Here is a 21916-nt window from a genome sequence, read left to right as displayed (position 1 = left end):
ACTCCTTTATGTGGTTTATGAGGTATGACCTAGGCATTATATTGTTAACGTGGTTTATAAGGACATGTCTCGTAACTCAAAACACTTAAAAATCATACTTATTCTGTACTTAATCATGCGACAATTGTGCCACAAGTTTTCTGTGACGGTGGTGTTTTTGGCTAGGGTCATATAATAAGTGTTTGTACAGTATAAAATACAATACGAGTCCTCGTAAACTACATATACATGTGTGTGTGTGTTCTGACGGAGAGCAGATGCTCTGAAACTGCAGCACAACAGCAGATCATCGGCTAATCAGCTTTTACACACAGATCTAGAAGACACACACACACACACGTCACCGGCTGGAGAGACACACGCTTGTACACACACTTCCTTGTCACAGACACAACCCTAAACCCTGCCTGCTCATTTACTGATGCAGAACCACACATCTTCCACAAACACACACACACTCTCAAAGAAAGCAGACTCATGCACACACACAAACGGCAGACGAAGTGTGTAGTTCTTTGAACACAGGCATTAATGCAGAATCATCTGACGGAGAAACACAGGCCTCTTTCAGCACCTCCACGAGTGTGAGAAGTGTGTGTGTGTGTGTGTGTGTGTGTGGTTTCAGGAGAGTTATTAATAAGAGCAGAGACTCAAACACAGCATGACTCATTCACTGAGGTTAGGAGCGGAGCTGAAGAGACACCAGATACAACACCATCACTGAGTGCTAATATTTGAATCAATTAACTGTAGCGTGACTTTATAAATGATTAGCAGACATCTAAACCTGGTGAAGCAGCACAGCCCTCATTCTAGCGCTGTACAGATCTGCTAAACAAGGGTTCATCAAACTCATGCGACTGTTCGTTCGGATAATATCACGATGATCGCTGCATCTCCTCAGCAGTAAACTATCTGAGCACTTCCTTTTTTATTGCTGCCTCTCATCTTAAGTGCGGGTGATGCAGTGTTGCCAGATATTGCTATGAAAACACAAAAACAAAACATGCACTGAAAAATGCAACCAAAACAAGTTCAAACCTCTCCTTCTTCCCAGTTTATTAATGCCCTAATCACTTTAGAAGAAAATAAACAACAACAACATAGCTAGATCTGGCAACATGGCAATAGAAAAGCTGCACAGATGGTTTACATGTCGCATTTATTGCATGCCGACTTTATTATAAATGCTTTTTGGTACTTTTCACAGTGGAAACAGAAATAAACGTCTACCAAGGTTATTATAGTCAATGAAAACTAGCGAAAAAACGAAAACTAAAATGTAAAATAATTGTTTTTAACTGAAATAAAAATAAAAACTAGGGGTGTCAAAAATAATCGTTTTTTTGGTGCACTGCGATGCAGACGCGGACAATTCGGTATCGGTTCAGTAATAATCATAACCGGTTATTACTGACGTCATTTACCTCATATGCACTCTGTCGCGAGGGAGGCGATCGCGAGTATTTACAGCGCTTTAACTACTTAAAACTCATGAACTGTGCACAATTTCACTGTGTGTGTTTGCTGGATCAGTCTTTCACTGACATATACAACAATAGCCCCTATTTCACTGAGATCGAGAGAATGAAAGTAGTCTACTCCATTTCTCTCTCTCTCTCTTTCTCACACACAGTGGCCCATTTGACCTGCTGGCGTGGCTTTTCTTCTCTTCTCGGCTGTTTTACAGCGTTACTTTTGCATCCGAAAACGAGCGCGTGTCTGCAGAGTTTTCTCCACCGTGTCTATCATACATCAGCTGTGAGATCGCCGCTGCCGTCTGCGCTTATCAGTGTCACTCATCTGTGAAGAACGCAGCGCGCAAGAGCCAATCGCAACCGTTTTTGTTGAGGGTGTGACCAATCAAAGGGGTGTAAGAGAACTAGACAAGGATCAGAAAGTGAGCTGGATATTTATATTTGTTTATATTATTTGCTAAATGCTCGTTTTGTTTAAAGTTACAGTTTATATATCTGACTGTTTGTATTAAATGACAAAATTGTATTACAAATAGTATATAAATATAAATATATTCATACATTTCAATACAAGAAATGCTGCTGTGAAGAAAATATAAAACTGTGTATGGAAAGCAGCATCAATGCTCCGTGATGCACCGAAATATCGAATTGAACCGAATCGATGGCATGATAATCGTAACCGAACCGTGAGACTAGTGTAGGTTCACACCTCTAATAAAAACGAGACTAAAAAAAAAAAAAAAAAACAGAACTAACTGAAACTGTATTGTCTACAACAAAACTAACTGAAACTGACTAAAATTATAGCAAAAACTTTCTTCGTTTTCGTCTTTGTAAATGTATTTAACACATAATCTTACTGTAAGCCTTTTAGAAGTAAATATAATTTGCGCTGCAGGTGTTTGACCCTTTCGCACCTCAGAGTCTGTATTCGTGCTGCTATTGGCCGGATCGAGCCGGCTCTCCTCCAGTCATCTTCGCTGTTCCTCCCGCGACAAAAACAACGAGTGTAGTGGACATGACAGCAGCACGGTGACAACATTAAATACCGATACTTAAAACTATTACTTGTCTAATTATCACGTTTAATAACTATAGTGAGATGCGATCCAGCGGTATAAATATAATTGATAAACTGTTCGACGTGCACTGCTCTTCATTGGAGCTCAGAGGAGCGCATGACAGTCCGTGGCTGTGTGTGTGTATGGCTCTGTCTGTCTGTCTGTCTGTGTGTGTGTGTGTGTGTGGTACGTGATGTACGTTTTCAGCAGATAGAGGGCTGTTCAGAAATGCTAGGTAAAACACGGATGTGGATCATTTTTGTTCTAAAATGCTATTTTAACACTAAGACGTATTAGTGTAAACGGGGCCAAGTGTGTATTTTTCAGAAGCGGATTTGCGACGCGGGCGGAGGAATGGCGATGCCGGCTCAGCATCATAATAGCCCCTTTCACACAGTGATACCGGTAAATATCTGGAAAATTTCCGGAACGACTTTACCGGTATATTCAAAAAAAGCACTGTTCACACAGGCGAGGACGTTACGGAAATTTTCCAGAAAAGACCGTTCACACATCCATTCCAAAATACCGGTAATTTTGACATCATTCACCAGAAATGAGCTTTAAACGGCTGCGCTTGTATTTGTAAACATTTGACTATATTACAAACGGGCACACGCAAAGCTTGAAGGTAAACAAACAGCGGCTTATCATAAGCATCTTATCGATGATTATTTACACAGTTGGCATTAAAAAGAACATATAAACGTGATCTGACTAACTTCTAGCAGCTAAATGCATCTGGGAAAATATTCAAAGGCTTTTATTCTCATAAATCGTGTGGACGTGAATGCGTCTTGACTGTTCGGATTGGTTAAAGCAGACGTCTCATGTCAGCACGTTCTAGACGTGCACGCGCTCATCCGGCAATCTTCCTTCTGCGTTCACACAGCGCAGCATTCCGGCAAATTGTTACAACTTCTCTTTCCGGAAAATAGCTAGAACGAACTTACCGGTATTTTCAAAAAGGACCTGTTCACACATACAACCTTTCCGGAAAATTGCCGGTAATTTTCCAGAAAGGTCTGCATGTGTGAAAGGGGCTATTGTCTATTGGCGATGGATGATGGCATCATCTATCGGCCCAACCCTAGTTCACATATCACATTCATTGCATGCACTTCATCATTATAGTTGCGAAGAGTTGCAATTTTTGGTACTTTTTACAGTGGAAACAGAAACAAACGCATTCAATATTGTACTGTATCGAACTGCACAGGTCAGTGGAAACAAGCAATTGGAGGGTTTGTTAATTACACTTGCTAATAAAAACATATACTTTTATAAATAGTTTCTAAATAGGAACTAGCAGGGCTCGACAATAAGGACTGCCCAATGCCCCTTTTTAAGATGTAAAATAAGTCTCTGATGTTCCTGGTGTATGTGTGTGTTAAGTTTGAGCTTATTATAACAACAGATAATGTTTTTGATCTGCTCCTTTTAAGATTGGATCCTAATTGTGGCATTATGGTGACTGTCGCTTTAAATTCAGATGAGATTGTGCTCTTTTCAAAAGAGGGCTACAAATGCCTTTGTGTCAGAATAGTGGCAGATTCAAAAACAAAACTAACATTCTATGCTAATGAGGGATAGATGGTCACCAGTGGGCGGGGTTTTCCCCCTCTGATGACACCTACAAAGTGAACATGTCAATCAAAGTGTTTCTGCAGATATATCAAGCATGATTATAAACAAATTACAATTAGAAGCTGGTTATGTTCACACACTGCTGCCACACAACTGTGTTTAAACCCTTTTGATTTGTGCATAATAAGTGCCCTTTAAATGCATCTGAATACGCAATTATTATTAGAATCAATCAAGAATGCATGATTAGATGCTGTCATGGCAATCAAATAATATGATTATAATGGAAGTCAAAGGGGCAAAAACAGCCACCAACATAACCAAAGGGTAGTCAATTTGTGTATTGTTGAGTTTTTGCAAAATCTTCAAAATATGTGTCAAAATAAGATGTCAACAAAAATCATCCCATTTACTGAAACAGAGAAAGTTGTGGCCAAATTAAGACTCAAAATCACCTCAAAGTGGATGAAAACATCCCCAACAGCACACATGGGTTAGCGTCAGTTGCAAACAGGGCACACCAAAAGTGGGACGATAAAGTGCAACTTAGTTAACACACACACACACACACACACACACACACACACACACACACACACACACACACACACACACACACACACACACACACACACACACACACACACACACACACACACACACACACACACACACACACACACACTTAAAACTAGTTTACAGAAAAACAGGAAAACATTGATCCAGTTAGAAGTTTTTAAACTCACAAATCAAACATTTCCTAATAATTTAATGAAATTAAACAGAACTCCAACCATGATATAGTTGCAGAATATGTGATTTATTATGTGATTTATACAGATGTACATGAAGAATGAATGTAATACAACACTTTATTTGTAATTAAGCCATCACTTGTTTGCATGTGTACACTAAATATTTGAGGCTACTAGTTGACAAATCAATAACCACAAGTAACAGACTAGTGCCGTGTGATATTTATCACCTACCATAAAATCAGAAATCCTGTTTTAATGATGTTTGCACATCTTCATGGGCACCATCACAAATATTGACTGAACAATATTGTCTGTTAATCTGTTTTACCAACCAAAATACTTCCAGACAAAGCCAGAGCTGAACAATTGTGCATTTGAGTCAATTTTTCAATGATCTGTTCATCATTTCTAAATCAAAATCATTAAAAGCATAATACAAAAAATGAAAAGTAATACAATAACTGGGCTGCATATTACTACAGTAGTGATAAAGTACAGCTTTAGTTATCATGACCTAAATATATATATTAAAAATTGAAATCGATCGAAATTTATGCTCAATTTCGATTATCGAATCAAAAAATAGAATCGTCGATGCTGCCACGCCCCCATGTTACGTCAGTTTGGCTTGCCAAGCGGGAAAAAAACAGGCTTGTTGAAGTGCTTGTTAAACTGCAGACGCAGGAGACCCGTCGACAGAACTTAAACCCTCTCCTCTTTCAATGAAGTCGCCGGTGTGTAAGCATTTTGGATTTCCAGTGAGTTATGTTGACAACGTGCGTGTTGTCGACAAAAAAAACACAGTTTTGCAAGCTCTGCTATGTACGTATTACGTACGGCTGTCCGATAGACAACACTGGCATCGCGATCCTCCGCCCGCTCCCGTTGCAAATCCGCTCGCGAAAAGTACACACTCAGGCCCTGTTTACACTGTCTTTGTTTTTAAATGGCATTTTAGAACGACAACGATTTGACATCCACAGTGGCGTGTAGCACTTCTGAGCAGCCCTCCTTCCTCTCTACCTCTGAAAATGCACATCACGTGACCACACAGACACAGACGCACACACAGCCATGCGCTCGAGACAGCAGGTCCAGGCAGTCAGAGGACTGCTTCAATCTTTCACTCACTTGTACTTTGTCATTTTAGCGAACACCTCAGATACTGTTGGCTGGTTCCTGTTGGTTGTGCGTCTTTTTTACCGACGCCATTATAACGACACAGATCACTGCCTATTCACGAGTCCCGCAGAAAAAGTGATTGACAGGTGGTAATTATGTGTGTATCTTGCCTTTATTCATTTACTGTATGATTTGTTTATGGGTAAAACCCTGCAGGTCAGGTAGTTTAAACGGTAGACTACAAATAATTAATTGGTCTTTAATTAATTAATTATTCATAATTGAAAATCGAATCGTGCCTTTATAATCGAAAATGTAATTGAATCGAGGACTCGAGGATATATATATATATATATATATATATATGAATTACCATTTTGTAAACATTCAGGATGCGAGCGCAGCGAAGTGGCAGAAAAAAAACAGGAGCACTAGCATTTACAGCAAGGGAATGACCAGTGTTGCCAGATGTAGGTGACTGATTCCAGCCCAAAAAGTATCCAAAACTCGCCGAAATGCAAAAATACCCACCCGGTCTTCTGTAATCATGAAAAGTGAGGGGAGGTTGCGAGAACACCATGGAGAGAGGGGGGGTTCCGTTGCAAAACTGCCCAAATTTTCTATATCCGCCTGTCATTTTATACACGCACAGTTGTGTTCAAAACCGCCCAATCTGGCAACACTCGAATGACATCCTATGCGGTACAGAGTTTGTTGTTTTTGAAATATGTTATAGTGATTACATATTATATATATATATATTATTTACATAATGCTTTCAGCGTATTATAACAGCTTGTCACCCAGTGATAAGCGCAGTTATTCAGCAAAATTAACATTAAAGCGAGCGGTGTTCGTCTGGCAGGTCATTTGAGCAGCCAATGGCCAATCAGGTGTGTTTAACAAACTGCTCAACATCACTCAAATGTCAGCGGAAAATTTATGTTTTTTAAATTTTCAGTACCAGTTTGTACCGAATTCGATACTTCTGAGGGTTGTCAAAAATATCAAGCTTGGTGCCGACATTTTAAAAACTTGCATTTCTTGCTAAAAATCGAGCAGCCAATCACAGTCATTAACACAATGGCCAATCAGCTGCGTTTAAGAAAGTGCTCAACATCACTCAGATGTGAGCAGAAAATTGACGTTTTTCAACTTTCAGTACTGACTTGTACCGAATTCGATACTTTTGAGGGTTGTCAAAAGTATTGACATTTTTTAAATTTCCGTTACCTGCTAACATTTGATTGGCTAATCACAGTCATTGATAGAATGGCCAATCAGCTGTTTAAGAAAGCGCTCAACATTGCTCAAAAGTCAGCGGAAAACGGACACATTTAAAATGTTTGTACAGATTGATAGCAAATTTGATATTTTTGACGACCATAATTGTACATCTCAGCTCTGCCGTCTATTATTTTCTGCTGGTGTTGCTCAGACTAAAACTAAAGTCTGAACTCTAGATGCCCAGCACTCGCTGAAACTTCAAGCATGCCTAATGGAAACACTGTAAATGCAAATAATCGATACGAGCCAGAGAGAGCGGTGGCGGTTATTCGTCAAGTCCTCCACCATTAACACATTACTGCACACAGAGGAGAGCAACACGTGTATCCTGTTGAAATGAATATGAATTATGAATGACAGACATATTCAACATCTTTGCCAGAGTCAGAATTACTTGAGTCTATGGTCAAGCTCCACAACACATACCGTTTCAGTATCGAGATCACAATGTGCACGTTCGCAAAAGTTGCGTCACCGTATCTGCAATGTGAATGAGTAGACTATCATATAAACTAACAGTTCAGAACATGTGATTTGAGGAGTCATTGAGAAAGTTTAATCTATAATAGATTGAAGGTTAATTATTTGCATGAGTTTTGAAGGCCTGTTTGAGTATTTCAAGGAAGTGTAAAGCCTTCAGGCACAAGAAACTGCACTGTTTGTAGCTTTAACAGAAATTTGCTTTATTTAAATATATATATGTTGTCATTTCTGGTCAAAAAAACAAACAAACAAAACAAAAACACAACTTGCTGGATGAACAAAAATAAATTTAAGTCAGAATTTGCCAAGGATTTGAATAATTTCAGGCTTTACTGTTCATCACAAAATATAATTAAATAAATAATTGTGAATGTGAGCTTTTTTTCCCAATATTGTGCAGCCCTAGTTAATTATTATTTTCTTCTTCTTTTGTATTATTATTATTTTTGTAAATGTTTCAATTTAGTCGTGTGCTTCTATCAGAATTTTAACTATATTATTTTAGCATGGGTTTTAATTTAATTATATTTTTGGAATCATTTAACCTATAATGTTTATTTACTTTAATGTAAGTTTTAATTTAATTGAGTGTTGTTATCATGATCAATCTTTTCCACTTTATTACATTTCCTAAAATGTTATGTTTAGGTTAATTTAGTGTTTAATAATCAGCCCCTCCAGGATTATGCAGGAACTATTTTTTTAAATATATATTGCAGTCTCAAATGTAACTGGTTTTCTCAACAAAAAAATAAAAAATAAATAAATAAATAAATAAATACAGCATTGCTTGCTTCAGTTCTCGTGTTTTGCTGTAAAAATACAAAAAAATCTTGTCAGTTTTTCCTTTTTTAATCTCAAGAACTATTAGACTCGCTAAATCCTGATGGACTGATTCATTTTAATTTTCCCCGTAACTGCTTATTTCCTCAAAAAACAAAAAAACAAATAAAGGCTGTCAAAGCTTAAGTTAACTATTAAATACATAAATGCACATCTATGAGCTCGACAGAATACGAAAAAAGCAACATCATCCTCAACAACAATACACAACACACACGCCTTCTGATCTCCTTAGAGATTCAAAACACACACACACACACACACACACACACACACAGAGACACACACACACACAGACAGACAGACAGACAGACAGACAGACAGACAGACAGACACACACACACACACACACACACACACACACACACACACACACATACTTGTTAACCTATATTTGTGAGGACTTTGACAAAACATAGTACTTGTGAAGGCTATGCATTGTAAGGGTCATAGGAAATTTTTGATTTGTTAAATCACCTTTAGGTGTCACCAGAAGCACCAAAATCACTTTAAACATAACAACAAGAAAACACTAACATGACAAATCATTGGACTTGCGAGGTCCGACAATGATTTTTAAATGTGACGTCAATCATTACCACTTCCGGGTCCAAACTTGACAAGCAATAAACAATAAAAGCGGTTTGGCAAAGTGCTTTTTTCAGTGTCTTGTCTTTTAATAAATATTGCCATATTGTCTGTTAAAATAAATATTAAAGCATTTAAATATTATTATAATGTCACATCTAAAATGAAAACTTTACATTACCTATAGACATTTGGATGAGAGATCTGTGAGCAATTCCATGAAATTATCAACCTTACCATGTAATCAAAGTTTCTACCAAAGGTTTTTACAATACTTGCAGCACATATGTCAGCATTTGGTGGATCAAATACTTATGTGAGGTCTCTTTTAATAGCATTTTTTTTAAAGTTCATATAGCATTATTTTAATTGTTAGTAAATGATTTTTCATAGTCAAGTAGGGCTATTTTCAGGTTTGTCACATTTATAATGCTACAAACGAACATAAACGACTTTGATCATTTGTTTTCTTGTCGGCTTAGTCCCTTTATTAATCCGGGGTCGCCACAGCGGAATGAACCGCCAACTTATCCAGCTTATGTTTTACGCAGCAGATGCCCTTCCATACATCCATACACACTCATACACTGCGAATAATTTAGTTTACCCAATCCCCCATAGCGCATGTGTTTAGACAGTAACCGGAGCACCCGGAGGAAACCCACGCCAACACAGGGAGAACATGCAAACTCCACAAAGACACACCAACTGACCCAGCCGGGACTCGAACCAGCGACCTTCTTGCTGTGAGGCGACAGCACTACTATTGCGTCGCCGACTTTGATTATTTGATTTTTTAAAATTATTTGATTATTATTATTATTATAGCATTATCTTATAGCATGATGAATAGCCTAAATGCAAGGGACAACTCTAAATGGTATTATCCTGAGTTTGAGTTCCACAAACAATTTTGGAATGATAATCAAACATAAAATTATTTAAAATTGAAATCTATTAATAAAGACAATGCATCAAACAGTTGAGGGGGAAAAAATCCAACATAACAATGTTGCAAATTTTTTTATTTCAGTACAGGCCGCACTGAGCAAGACAACTGTAAATAAAGTGCTTTGAGTTCTAACCTAACACAAAAGTCGTCTGATTTCTCGAACATCAAGTACGAACCTCATTAAACAAGACCACTGTAAATAAAGTGCTTTGACTTGTAACATAACACAAAAGTCGACTGATTTCTCGATCTCAGTACAGGCCGCATTGAGCAAGACAACTGTAAATAAAGTGCTTTGAGTTCTAACCTAACACAAAAGTCGTCTGATTTCTCGAACATCAAGTACGAACCTCATTAAACAAGACCACTGTAAATAAAGTGCTTTGACTTGTAACATAACACAAAAGTCGACTGATTTCTCGATCTCAGTACAGGCCGCATTGAGCAAGACAACTGTAAATAAAGTGCTTTGAGTTCTAACCTAACACAAAAGTCGTCTGATTTCTCGAACATCAAGTACGAACCTCATTAAACAAGACCACTGTAAATAAAGTGCTTTGACTTGTAACATAACACAAAAGTCGACTGATTTCTCGATCTCAGTACAGGCCGCATTGAGCAAGACAACTGTAAATAAAGTGCTTTGAGTTCCGACCTAACACAAAAGTCGACTGATTTCTCGAACATCAAGTACGAACCTCATTAAACAAGACCACTGTAAGTAAATGATTTGTAATGAAGTACAAATGTACAATATAAAGGTGGACTCTTAAAACATAATTTCTGTAGAAATGCTAATAATGTCATTTACCTTAAGAAACAAAAAATAGTAACTAAAATAAAATTTTACTCCAGCACCTAATAAGTAATTGTGGCAAGTTTCTTTTTCATACTCTGAATCGTATTATGTACAAAGTTTTTTATGTCACGCCACGATCTTGAGCCTAGAACAGGATTTTTGTCCAGACATGACAGGCAATCTGCCATCCCAGGTACTTTTCTTAATGCAAGAAACTTGCGCATTGTATCTTTTACGGCCAACTGTTCCTCGGGACTCCATGGCCTCTTAGGGGCTTTCTTTCCTAAAACAAACAAACAAAAAGACGAAATTAACAAACCAAATCCTTGCAAATGTTGTTGCTATATGTATGAATCTGAAAGATTTAGAGTCATGGACAAAATTATTGCCACTTTTGGTAAATATGGGCAAAGACAGCTGTAAAAATAAATCTGCATGGTTTCTCCTTGAGCTCTTTTAGATTAAAATTCAGCAAAATTCTAACGTATTAATCTTAAACGATTTAATGTAAGATGAAGGTAACACTTTATTTTGATCGTCCATTTGAGCATTAGTAGACTGTTTGCTTAATATGTGCTGATACTGCTCTTTCAACAAACATTTAACTGACTATAAGAAACCTTGCAAGTACATGTCAACTTACACTAACTCTAACCCCAAGCCCAACCTTACAGTCAACTTATAATCTAATGGGAATTAGTTGGCATGTATCTTAAATTAAACAAACGGACCATCAAAATAAAGTGTGACAGAGATGAAATATAACTTTATGAATTTTTTCTTTAATACTCCCTGGCCACAATTATAAGCACCCTTAGAAATTCTTATGAGTAAATTATCTCCTAAATATAATTTTATTGAAGGTTTCAATTTCTTAGCACACCATGGTGACAGGAAACATGATGTTGTCTGGTCATGACGTCTTTTTGCAAAGATTAATAAGTTAATATTAGTAACACAAAGCCCAAACCAATCTAATCATTTGTCACAAAGGGTAAAACCAAATAATATACTTTTGATGTACAGCAAAAGATTGTTGATCTTTACATAATACAAAGTGGCTTTAAGAAAATACTTAAAAATTAAATATTCTCATTTCCAACATCAGGGAAATAAAGAAGTTTAATGGACTGGAGATGTTAAATATCTGATTGAAACATGATGTGTGTCAATATTGTCTTTATGTGCAGCAAGGAAAACAATTTAAGAGACCAAATACTCTATAAAGATCACAGATGTAAAATTGCAGAATTTTTTATTTTTTAATAGTAAAAATAAAGGAAAACTACATCTCCATCAAAACAAGTCATTTTAGACACTGTTAAAGAAACCAATCATCTGCTGTCATGCAAAACCCAACTACACTATAGTAATTTACCATACTGGAACTTCAGCCAGGACTGGCTTCTATCGCCATTAGAAATTAGATTTTTTTTTCCTCATTTTATTTCCCTAACCCTAAGCTAGAACACATTAAAGGTTTGGTACACACAGGGATAGCACCAGTGTGCAGCATCCACCTGGATGACGCGACGGCAGCCATTTTTGCGCTAGACCACACACCACACACCAGCTGATAGGTGGAGAGGAGAGAGAGTGATAAAGCCAATTAGGATATGGGGAGGGTTAGGAGGCCATAATGGACAGAGGCCAGTGGGCAGATCTTCCGACAACAGAATAGCTTTCCCATGTGGTTTCTTCCATCTAATTGTACAACGAAGGTCCAAGACATCTTGTTCAGATATATCGTAACCATAGAATTATGAGGTTTTATCTGACATTTTTGACAAAATTGAGTTATTGACATATTCTTATTAAATGACATTATGGAATGTTTTTATAAGTTGTTTACATTTTAATTAAAAAAAACAAATGTTACACATACTGTTTGCTATGGATTGCAAAAACTTTGAAGCTCAGTATCTCAAAATCATTCAAGATGCAGATAGAACCTTGTAATTCTAAGGTGATGAAATGTCATCATATTTTATATCAAAACAGCCAAAAGATAACCAACAGATTAAAAAAATTTTTTGATTCTGCCATAAACCTCCCAGTTCCTATGGAAAATGAGTATTCACAAACCTTGTCAGGCATGAAGGGGAAAAAATCAGAGCTGTTTTTCATGCAAACTGAAGTTGCAGAAAGTTTTGAATACAAGGGTGCCAACAATTATGGCCAGAGAAAAAAAAAATTCATAACGTTATATTCCCCTCACGTTAAATTGTATAACTTCAATGAAAATGTTATCATTTTGCTGATTACTTGATTAAAAGAACAACAGGAAAAACTGCAGATTTATTTTTACAGCCGTCTTTGCCACTATTTACCAAGGGTGACAATTTTGTCCATGACTGTATGTGAGAATCCAGATTCAGTGTTACGACTTGATGCGTCCTGAATGCCTTTTAATTAATTTGATTCATAATGAACATCAATTAAATTCATTACACAATATTCAAATCACGGATTTTTGAAAGGTCTTACTGCATATCTTTTTTGACGATAATGGCTTTTCGCCCCTGACCTTGGCGTCACTAGCACAGTGCTCTAATCACTGAGAGACAGCAAAGCTTTCAAGTCAGTTAAACCTCAAGGCCTTTTTTTATGATGCCATTGTCCCCACTCCCCACAGCATAGTATTACTTCATTATCTAGACTGGAGTTTGCATACATTATTATGATGTTGTAATGTTAAGTTTGTGAAATTAGCTTATGATATCAAAGGAACACAAGAGCAATTTATAAAAATATTCTTAAAAAAAATCCTGCAATACATCATACGTTGATTAGTATATGCACTGCTGATGTCTGACAAACTTAATAGCAGTTTGGGACGTGGTAAATTCACAATCATGTGAATTATGTAGCGCACATGAAATTCTTTTTCTTGCTGTGACAGCTAAAGCTAAATAAGGAATTTAAACTGACTCAGGCAATGGTGTGTATTATTAATATACCTAACTAATATAGAAACAAAATGTATCAAACTGTGACCATCTAAAACATAATTTACTGAAGTTTCAGGCAAGCTGCTTCCAATTAAAAGCTCCTTTATGTGCTTTGTCTTAAGTTTAAATAAAAATATAAATATAATGTAAATACTGACCAGATTTTATAGATGGTTGCATGAAAGATTCATCCTCTGAGAACTCTACTGGAAATTACAACAACATGTAAGTTTAACAGTATTACACATACAATGTTTATTTGTAAAACATAATTTACATATTGACTACTGACCTGATTCTAAAAGTCTGTTTTTATGTGCAGATTTACTGACGGATTTTCTTGAAGCAGAAGTGTGTTCCTCCTCAACTTCTGTGAGCACTTTAACAGCTAACAACAATAAACAGTTGACATGTTCAAAACGCTGTACTGACATTTAATTTTTAACGACGCATACATTGTTGGTTCATGACGACTCACCTGTGTCAGAACTTTGTCGTTTGCGTTTAGATGATTTACTGACAAATTTTCTTGAAGAAGTGTGTTCCTTCTCATCTAAATATAACGACAATAAACAATTTGTTTAAATGCTTTAGTAAACGAACATCAGAACACAATTTTTAACAACGCATACATTGTTGGTTCATGACGACTCACCTGTGTCAGAACTTAATCGTTTGCGTTTAGATGATTTACTGATGGATTTTCTTGAAGAAGTGTGTTCCTTCTCATCTAAATATAACGACAATAAACAGTTTGTTTGAATGCTTTAGTAAACGAACATCAGAACACAATTTTTAACGACGCATACATTGTTGGTTCATGACGACTCACCTGTGTCAGAACTTTGTCGTTTGCGTTTAGATGATTTACTGACGTATTTTCTTGAAGAAGTGTGTTCCTTCTCATCTAAATATAACGACAATAAACAGTTTGTTTAAATGCTTTAGTAACCGAACATCAGAACACAATTTTTAACAACGCATACATTGTTGGTTCATGACAACTCACCTGTGTCAGAACTTTGTCGTTTGCGTTTAGATGATTTACTGACGGATTTTCTTGAAGCAGAAGTGTGTTCCTCCTCAACTTCTGTGAGCACTTTAACAGCTAACAACAATAAACAGTTGACATGTTCAAAACGCTGTACTGACATTTAATTTTTAACGACGCATACATTGTTGGTTCATGACGACTCACCTGTGTCAGAACTTTGTCGTTTGCGTTTAGATGATTTACTGATGGATTTTCTTGAAGAAGTGTGTTCCTTCTCATCTAAATATAACGACAATAAACAGTTTGTTTGAATGCTTTAGTAAACGAACATCAGAACACAATTTTTAACGACGCATACATTGTTGGTTCATGACAACTCACCTGTGTCAGAACTTTGTCGTTTGCGTTTAGATGATTTACTGATGGATTTTCTTGAAGAAGTGTGTTCCTTCTCATCTAAATATAACGACAATAAACAGTTTGTTTGAATGCTTTAGTAAACGAACATCAGAACACAATTTTTAACGACGCATACATTGTTGGTTCATGACGACTCACCTGTGTCAGAACTTTGTCGTTTGCATTGAGAAGAGTGACTGACGGATTTTCTTGAAGCAGAAGTGTGTTCCTTCTCATCTAAATATAACGACAATAAACAGTTTGTTTGAATGCTTTAGTAAACGAACATCAGAACACAATTTTTAACGACGCATACATTGTTGGTTCATGACAACTCACCTGTGTCAGAACTTTGTCGTTTGCGTTTAGATGATTTACTGACGGATTTTCTTGAAGCAGAAGTGTGTTCCTCCTCAACTTCTGTGAGCACTTTAACAGCTAACAACAATAAACAGTTGACATGTTCAAAACGCTGTACTGACATTTAATTTTTAACGACGCATACATTGTTGGTTCATGACGACTCACCTGTGTCAGAACTTTGTCGTTTGCGTTTAGATGATTTACTGATGGATTTTCTTGAAGAAGTGTGTTCCTTCTCATCTAAATATAACGACAATAAACAGTTTGTTTGAATGCTTTAGTAAACGAACATCAGAACACAATTTTTAACGACGCATACATTGTTGGTTCATGACAACTCACCTGTGTCAGAACTTTGTCGTTTGCGTTTAGATGATTTACTGATGGATTTTCTTGAAGAAGTGTGTTCCTTCTCATCTAAATATAACGACAATAAACAGTTTGTTTGAATGCTTTAGTAAACGAACATCAGAACACAATTTTTAACGACGCATACATTGTTGGTTCATGACGACTCACCTGTGTCAGAACTTTGTCGTTTGTGTTGAGAAGAGTGACTGATGGATTTTCTTGAAGCAGAAGTGTGTTCCTCCTCATCTAAATATAACAACAATTTTGAAAAGTTAATGTTGGCACCTTTTATGGATTAAACAAGCAAACTTTCAGTTCATAGCTTATGATAAAATCACAATAATACTTACCCATATCTGTAGTTTGACTTAGTTCTTCTCCAGTCACTGTCAGACACACACAAAAAAATTTGCCTCAAGAGAAATATACATAAAAACAGATCAAGCTCATTAAACATATTACAAAGCTCTCTGGCACTTTTTTGCAAGGTTTGTATGACCACTTTAAACTGATTAACACTATAATTTGGGTACTGCGAGTCATCTTGACTGGTGCAGTTTTATGCTAATTTATTCATTTCACATTTATTTTTGAACAAATTAAGTGTTCATCATTTTTTAAATGCTGTGTCTTATTTAAAGACAGTAAGAAAGCCAACAAGAAAGGGTTGTTTAGAAATAAGCCAAGACAGAAATCAAATATTAAAAATCTAAAAGAAAAAATATTAAAAACAGTATTACTATTACTTTAAGTTACTGTAGTAAAAAACAAACTAAATCCACTGTACTTACCATCAGTGCTAAACTGGATTTCCTCCAAAGATCTTCCTTTGTATACTCCAGACCCCTTCTCTAGAGACAACAGCAACTTGCTTACTTTTGCTAGTTGTATGGTGTTTTCCGACAATCTGTAATATTCGCGGTGAACGCGTATGTCGTGACCCATAAATTTAGCTAACTGGTCAAGCTCATTATCTTTTAAGTTCATAATCTGACACAGAGTTGCCACTTGTTTTCTCAGTTGGGTTGAAGTCAGGCTTTTTGGGTCTTTGGCACCACACACTGCTGCATATTTTCGTAGACAGTCTGACCCACGAATATGGGCTGAACACTCAACTTTTGCAAAAACATAAGGATTGTCTTTTGTGACCCCAACTTTCTCTCTGCTTCCAATTAAAAGATCAAGTGAGTCAACCATGTCTTTGGTCAGTAGTACTGGTACTTTTTTCCCTCTTTTTCCTCGAATTTCCAATCTAGTCAATTCACTGCACAGTTGCTGCTCTAACTTAGTCAGAGATTTAACAACATCCTGGTTGGCAGGCTTCACATTCCTCTTTTCATAAACTGTAAGGAGTAGTTTAGAAGCCTCTCCTTCACGTCTCCTATTGAACAAAATAATCTGACAAAGTATTGTTTCTGCTAAAACTTTCCAGTCAGCAGCGTTTGCATTTTTCCTTAGTTTTTCTTTTGACACCTCCTCCTGCTTTCTCAAGTGTTTCTGTAATGCCATGACATCTGCAGTAAGCGGTATGGTATCACCCTTATTCCATCTGGCTTGCTGAAGGGTGTTGAGAGCCTTGCTTGAAATATTGGTTCTCCAGTGACTGTCAATAAGTTTGATGAAGTTTTTTACATTCCTTTCTGTCTCAGTGTCTCCAGACATAAGACTCTGGCCTAAGCTTACCTGACATGCCTTCTTTAATGAGTAACCAATTTTGAGAGCTAAAGAAGGAGTTTTAAAAAGATTTGATTCAGCATTGTAGCTGCTTACCTCCTTGCATGCAGTGATCGCCAGAACAAAGTTTTGAGGAACACACAGTTTCTCAAGTGTTTCCACTGACTTAGATAGCTCTTTCACCTTAACCATAAACCTTGCAAGTTCTCGCATTTTTTGTACAATGTATGGGTGCTGAGCTCGGTCGTGGCCGCACTTTGTATAAATGGACTCGCCAAACAACATGATCAAGCGATCCTCGGTTATTGCTTTGGCGATACTGTCCTCACGCATACCCATCAAAAGTGTTCTAATACCAGCAGGGGTGTCTGACCCCATAGGTAGAAGGCAAGCTGCAGTGGACCGCACTCTCTCTCCTTTTTTTCGTTTAACAACGTTCTCTGCTCTGCATGCCTTTGAGTGTTTCCATAAATCTTTCTTCATGAAAAACCCAAGACACTGAGGGCAAGGAAGAAAATCTGAAATGTCTGCAGCCACGGTTGGTTGACGCCAAGTTACAATTTCTCCATCTTTGTTTTCCAAAACCTCTACATTGTGAAAATAGTTCCCTTTATTTCGAATTCCCTCTAGAAGATCTTTTCTTTTTTTAGAGTGTTTTGGAAAAGAGAAAGCTTTTGAAACCTCAGGTTCATTGGCATGCCGATTTTCAAGGTGTCGTGATATCTTGCTCTGGGGTTTCTGACAGTACAAACAGTACTGCTTTTTGTTCCATTTTCTTGTGCCTTTGGGACAATTAACAGTTGTTTTGATTGTCATCTTTTTTTTTTTCTTGCTTGTATGTAAAGAATCCTTATCTGAAGGAATCAATGTGTCAATAGTGTTTAATTGCACCCCTGACTCCCTTTCTGAATCAAGCTCATCAGCAGTGCTCTCTTTGTCTGATGGAACATATTCACTACATGTTTCTGATTCACTTGAGTCCTGTTTACTGGTTTCGTTCTCTGTGTCTATGTCACTCTTCTCAGCAGACCCGTTCTCTGTGTCTATGTCACTCTTCTCAGCAGACCCGTTCTCTGTGTCTATGTCACTCTTCTCAGCAGACCCGTTCTCTGTTGGCACCTCACCTTTGTCGTTTGATTGTTCCTGTTAAGAAAATATAAATATTTAACTTTGACATTTTAGCAGGTTTAAATAGGACTGTTTATTTCTTTTTGTTTTATTTTCTTTTTTTTTGTCAGTGAAAACATGTTATTGACAAATAATTTTGTCATTGTGTCATGTTTTCACTGACAAATAAGAAGATAACTAAATAAAAAAGGCCTAATCTTCCCAATATTGTAAAGTGGTAACCAGCATGACGCTTGAAGGAGAAGGACTGGTTGTCAAATACTATGACTTAATTCTGGCTGTATTAGGGTCTACTCACACTATGCCATCTGTACCGTGGCCAGGCCCGTTTCCCGGACAGTTTGAGAAGTGTGAGTGCGCTGAATTGGGCTCAAGCACGGTTTACTTGGCCGGCCCTGGCCCGGTTGGAAGAGGTGTGCCTGAGCGCGGTTCACTTGGGCAAAGCCCGAAACCGAAAGCGAGACGTGACTTTAAGGAGCTGTTTCATATGGATTTATTAAGCATTCTTACTGTTTAGTGATCGCAAACTGCCGTAGTATATTAAAGACGCAAACCCCTCACTGAACGACAGCTGCGCATTATGATTATGAGCGCCAAAAGTGGCGGATCTGTTCAGTGAAATATCTGACTGCGTGTCCCCGCATCCCTAAGGACTGTTTGGCGAAATATCTGACTGAATATCACTGCATATCAAACCATTGACACGATATAACTAGAGAAATCTCCACTGTGCTGCTGAGTGAGAGAGTGCTTCTCACTGAACAGCACAACAGCGATGACGTAAGTGTGCCCAGGCCCGATTGTGGTGTCAGTGCGGGCTGTCGGGGGAGACGGGAGGGGGGACAAGCATGCTTTGGCCTGGTTCAAGGCAACTGTACCTAGTGTGAGTACGGCCTCAGATGAGGTGATGGTTGTAGTGGCAATTTCTATGGTAAAATTATAATATCAGCTGTGTTTGACAATCACTGATGTCCTAACTGATCAGTATGTGCAGCACCTCACACACTTAAACACGGCTATTGTCTACAACGCAGTGCAACATTTTACCCAGCCCCACTTGTGTTTTGCTGATAATTCCTCAGCTCTTACTGACATACTATGACATTAATGCGTTGATGTAGACGTGCACATGTATTACTCATCTTATTATTTGTGTATGTCTAATTATCGATTTATTGACCTATTGACTGTTATGCTACAGTATACTACATATATTTATATGTTGTTTATACCCCTATTTCTTCTTATATTCTACATTAAGTTGTTTAATTTAATGTAATAACATTGTGTGAAAATATGACCTTAATTTATTAAATCTGGACAAATAAAAACATTAACCGTTATAAAAAAATAATAGGTGAAATCAACATTTGATGCTCATCTCAGAAATTAGATTTAAAGTATAATTTTATACAAATACCCATGTGTTTTACTTGTTTAATTTGTAAAACATTTTAGGACATCAAAATACATGCCTTCTATTTAATCTTTGTATTATAATATATAGAGTACTCAAATCAGCAGTAAAAGTTCAAACAAAACATTGTTTTTTAGTGTACAAGGCCTGAACATAAACATATTATTTTGTAAATGGGGAGTTATTCACTTTGTAGGGGATCTGTAATAATCAATGTTTAATATGTATTAAAGACAAATATGAAAAGATAAACACATTTGAAGGCATGATACTGTCAGACTACAGACATTTTTTTCTTTTATATTAAAATGTTTTTACAGGAAGATTTTGATGTCCCCCACACCCTTTGGCACAACCTCCCCTCCCCCAATTAATCAAGTTTAAACATTAACATAGATGTAACAACTCATACGACTATCATTTAATCAAGTTTAAACATTACATGCAAAAAATGCATAAAGCGATTTACAGTACAACGTGTACAATAATGTAACGTTTAGCAGGGCTGCTAACTTTTGGTTTTAGGTTGGAGTGAGAATTTTCTCCCTCCCCAAGTGTGGCACAACTTATTGGTTTCAAAAAGCCCTGATTTGTGTGGTGACATTATGATTTTTCTCACTGCTTCTAATTATAGAACCTCCCTGATGCCAAATAAAAAAAAATATCAAGAATGATTGGTATACTTAAATCACTTGGTCAGGTTTGCCTCTGACTGGATCCACGCAATAGCCAGTAACGTTAAACACTAACAAGCTTCACTGGGCAGGTGTTACACGCATCTATATACTTGAAGAAGGGGATTTTTGCTTTTATAGCTGACTTTATAAGAGGCTATTTGCTTGACGAAGGGGTTTTTGGCGTGAGAATACTGTCGAAGGCTCGAGAGTTGGCAGGCCAGTGTTTAGATAAAGAGGACTCGACGAAGCATCTAGTATATAACTAAGTTAGCAATCATGTAACCCATAGTTATAAACACGGAACATATATTGAATAATATAAACCATTACTTACCCCATTCTGTAAATTGTTGTCATATGTCTCGGTCCTCATTTTTGCCTTGTACCTTTCTTCACATTTCTTATGGTGAGACCGCAGTGCCGCCATCCTCCTACTATACCGATCCATCTTTTCCCGGGAAATGTCTGATGACGTCATTCTCAACGTAGCGTAAATTGCGTGAAATTTGCGCATCTGCTCACGTTACCTAACTAATTGTGAGCTGCGTCAAACTTTAAATACTGCTTCTTGATACTTTTACTGACGATATTAACACCTTAAACGACCAAATAAACACATATGCGACAAGAGAAAGTCACCTTTACATGCTTTCCTGTGTAACCTATTTACAGCGATCTCATTAAGTGTTAAGTGAAACTCATTTTAATGTGTGAATGAGTTATATTTTACCACATAGTTCTCTCTCTATCTGTAGCCTATTTATTTATAACCTTCAGTTTTTAATATGGAATTAAATACAATTAAGAAACATTTATGATTATTTATGAAATTATACTTTCATGACCAGAATGTTCAAAGGCACAGCCTTTCTTCCAAGCATTTTTATAGTAATAAATAACTAGTCAGGCACCACATGTGCGTGTTATATATATATATATATATATATATATATATATATATATATATATATATATATATATATAAATAAATATATATACAT

At 36.9% G+C, this 21916-nt stretch overlaps 2 protein-coding genes across 16 annotated transcripts in view; both read right to left on the bottom strand.

Annotated features, from left to right (window-relative positions):
* The window catches only part of clcn3 (chloride channel 3), a 130161-nt gene that overhangs the window by 56147 nt on the left and 52098 nt on the right, over positions 1 to 21916 (bottom strand). The gene's annotated exons all lie outside the window — the stretch shown is intronic.
* LOC101882062 (uncharacterized) lies at positions 10219 to 21369 on the bottom strand. Of its 3 annotated transcripts, XR_012383069.1 has the most exons (18): positions 21250 to 21369; positions 16811 to 18836; positions 16370 to 16405; positions 16188 to 16265; positions 16011 to 16085; positions 15834 to 15908; positions 15645 to 15743; positions 15465 to 15542; positions 15288 to 15362; positions 15111 to 15185; positions 14922 to 15020; positions 14745 to 14819; positions 14568 to 14642; positions 14391 to 14465; positions 14205 to 14300; positions 14071 to 14115; positions 10818 to 11244; positions 10219 to 10643 (listed from the first exon to the last, which is right to left on the bottom strand). XR_012383069.1 is itself a non-coding variant. In XM_005166311.6 (17 exons), the coding sequence occupies exons 1-17, from the start codon at positions 21361 to 21363 to the stop codon at positions 11021 to 11023; spliced, it is 3423 nt and encodes a 1140-aa protein (XP_005166368.4). In that variant the 5' UTR covers positions 21364 to 21369; the 3' UTR covers positions 10219 to 11020. The 3 variants fall into 3 exon arrangements, 2 of the variants coding, with proteins under 2 accessions (XP_005166368.4, XP_073764112.1); XM_005166311.6 differs by having other exon boundaries at positions 10219 to 11244; positions 14071 to 14118; XM_073908011.1 differs by having other exon boundaries at positions 10219 to 11244.

Source organism: Danio rerio, chromosome 7 (genome assembly GCF_049306965.1).
Source record: "Danio rerio strain Tuebingen ecotype United States chromosome 7, GRCz12tu, whole genome shotgun sequence".
NCBI classification, from domain to species: domain Eukaryota; kingdom Metazoa; phylum Chordata; class Actinopteri; order Cypriniformes; family Danionidae; genus Danio; species Danio rerio.
This window is presented reverse-complemented; position numbering and strand designations above follow the sequence as displayed.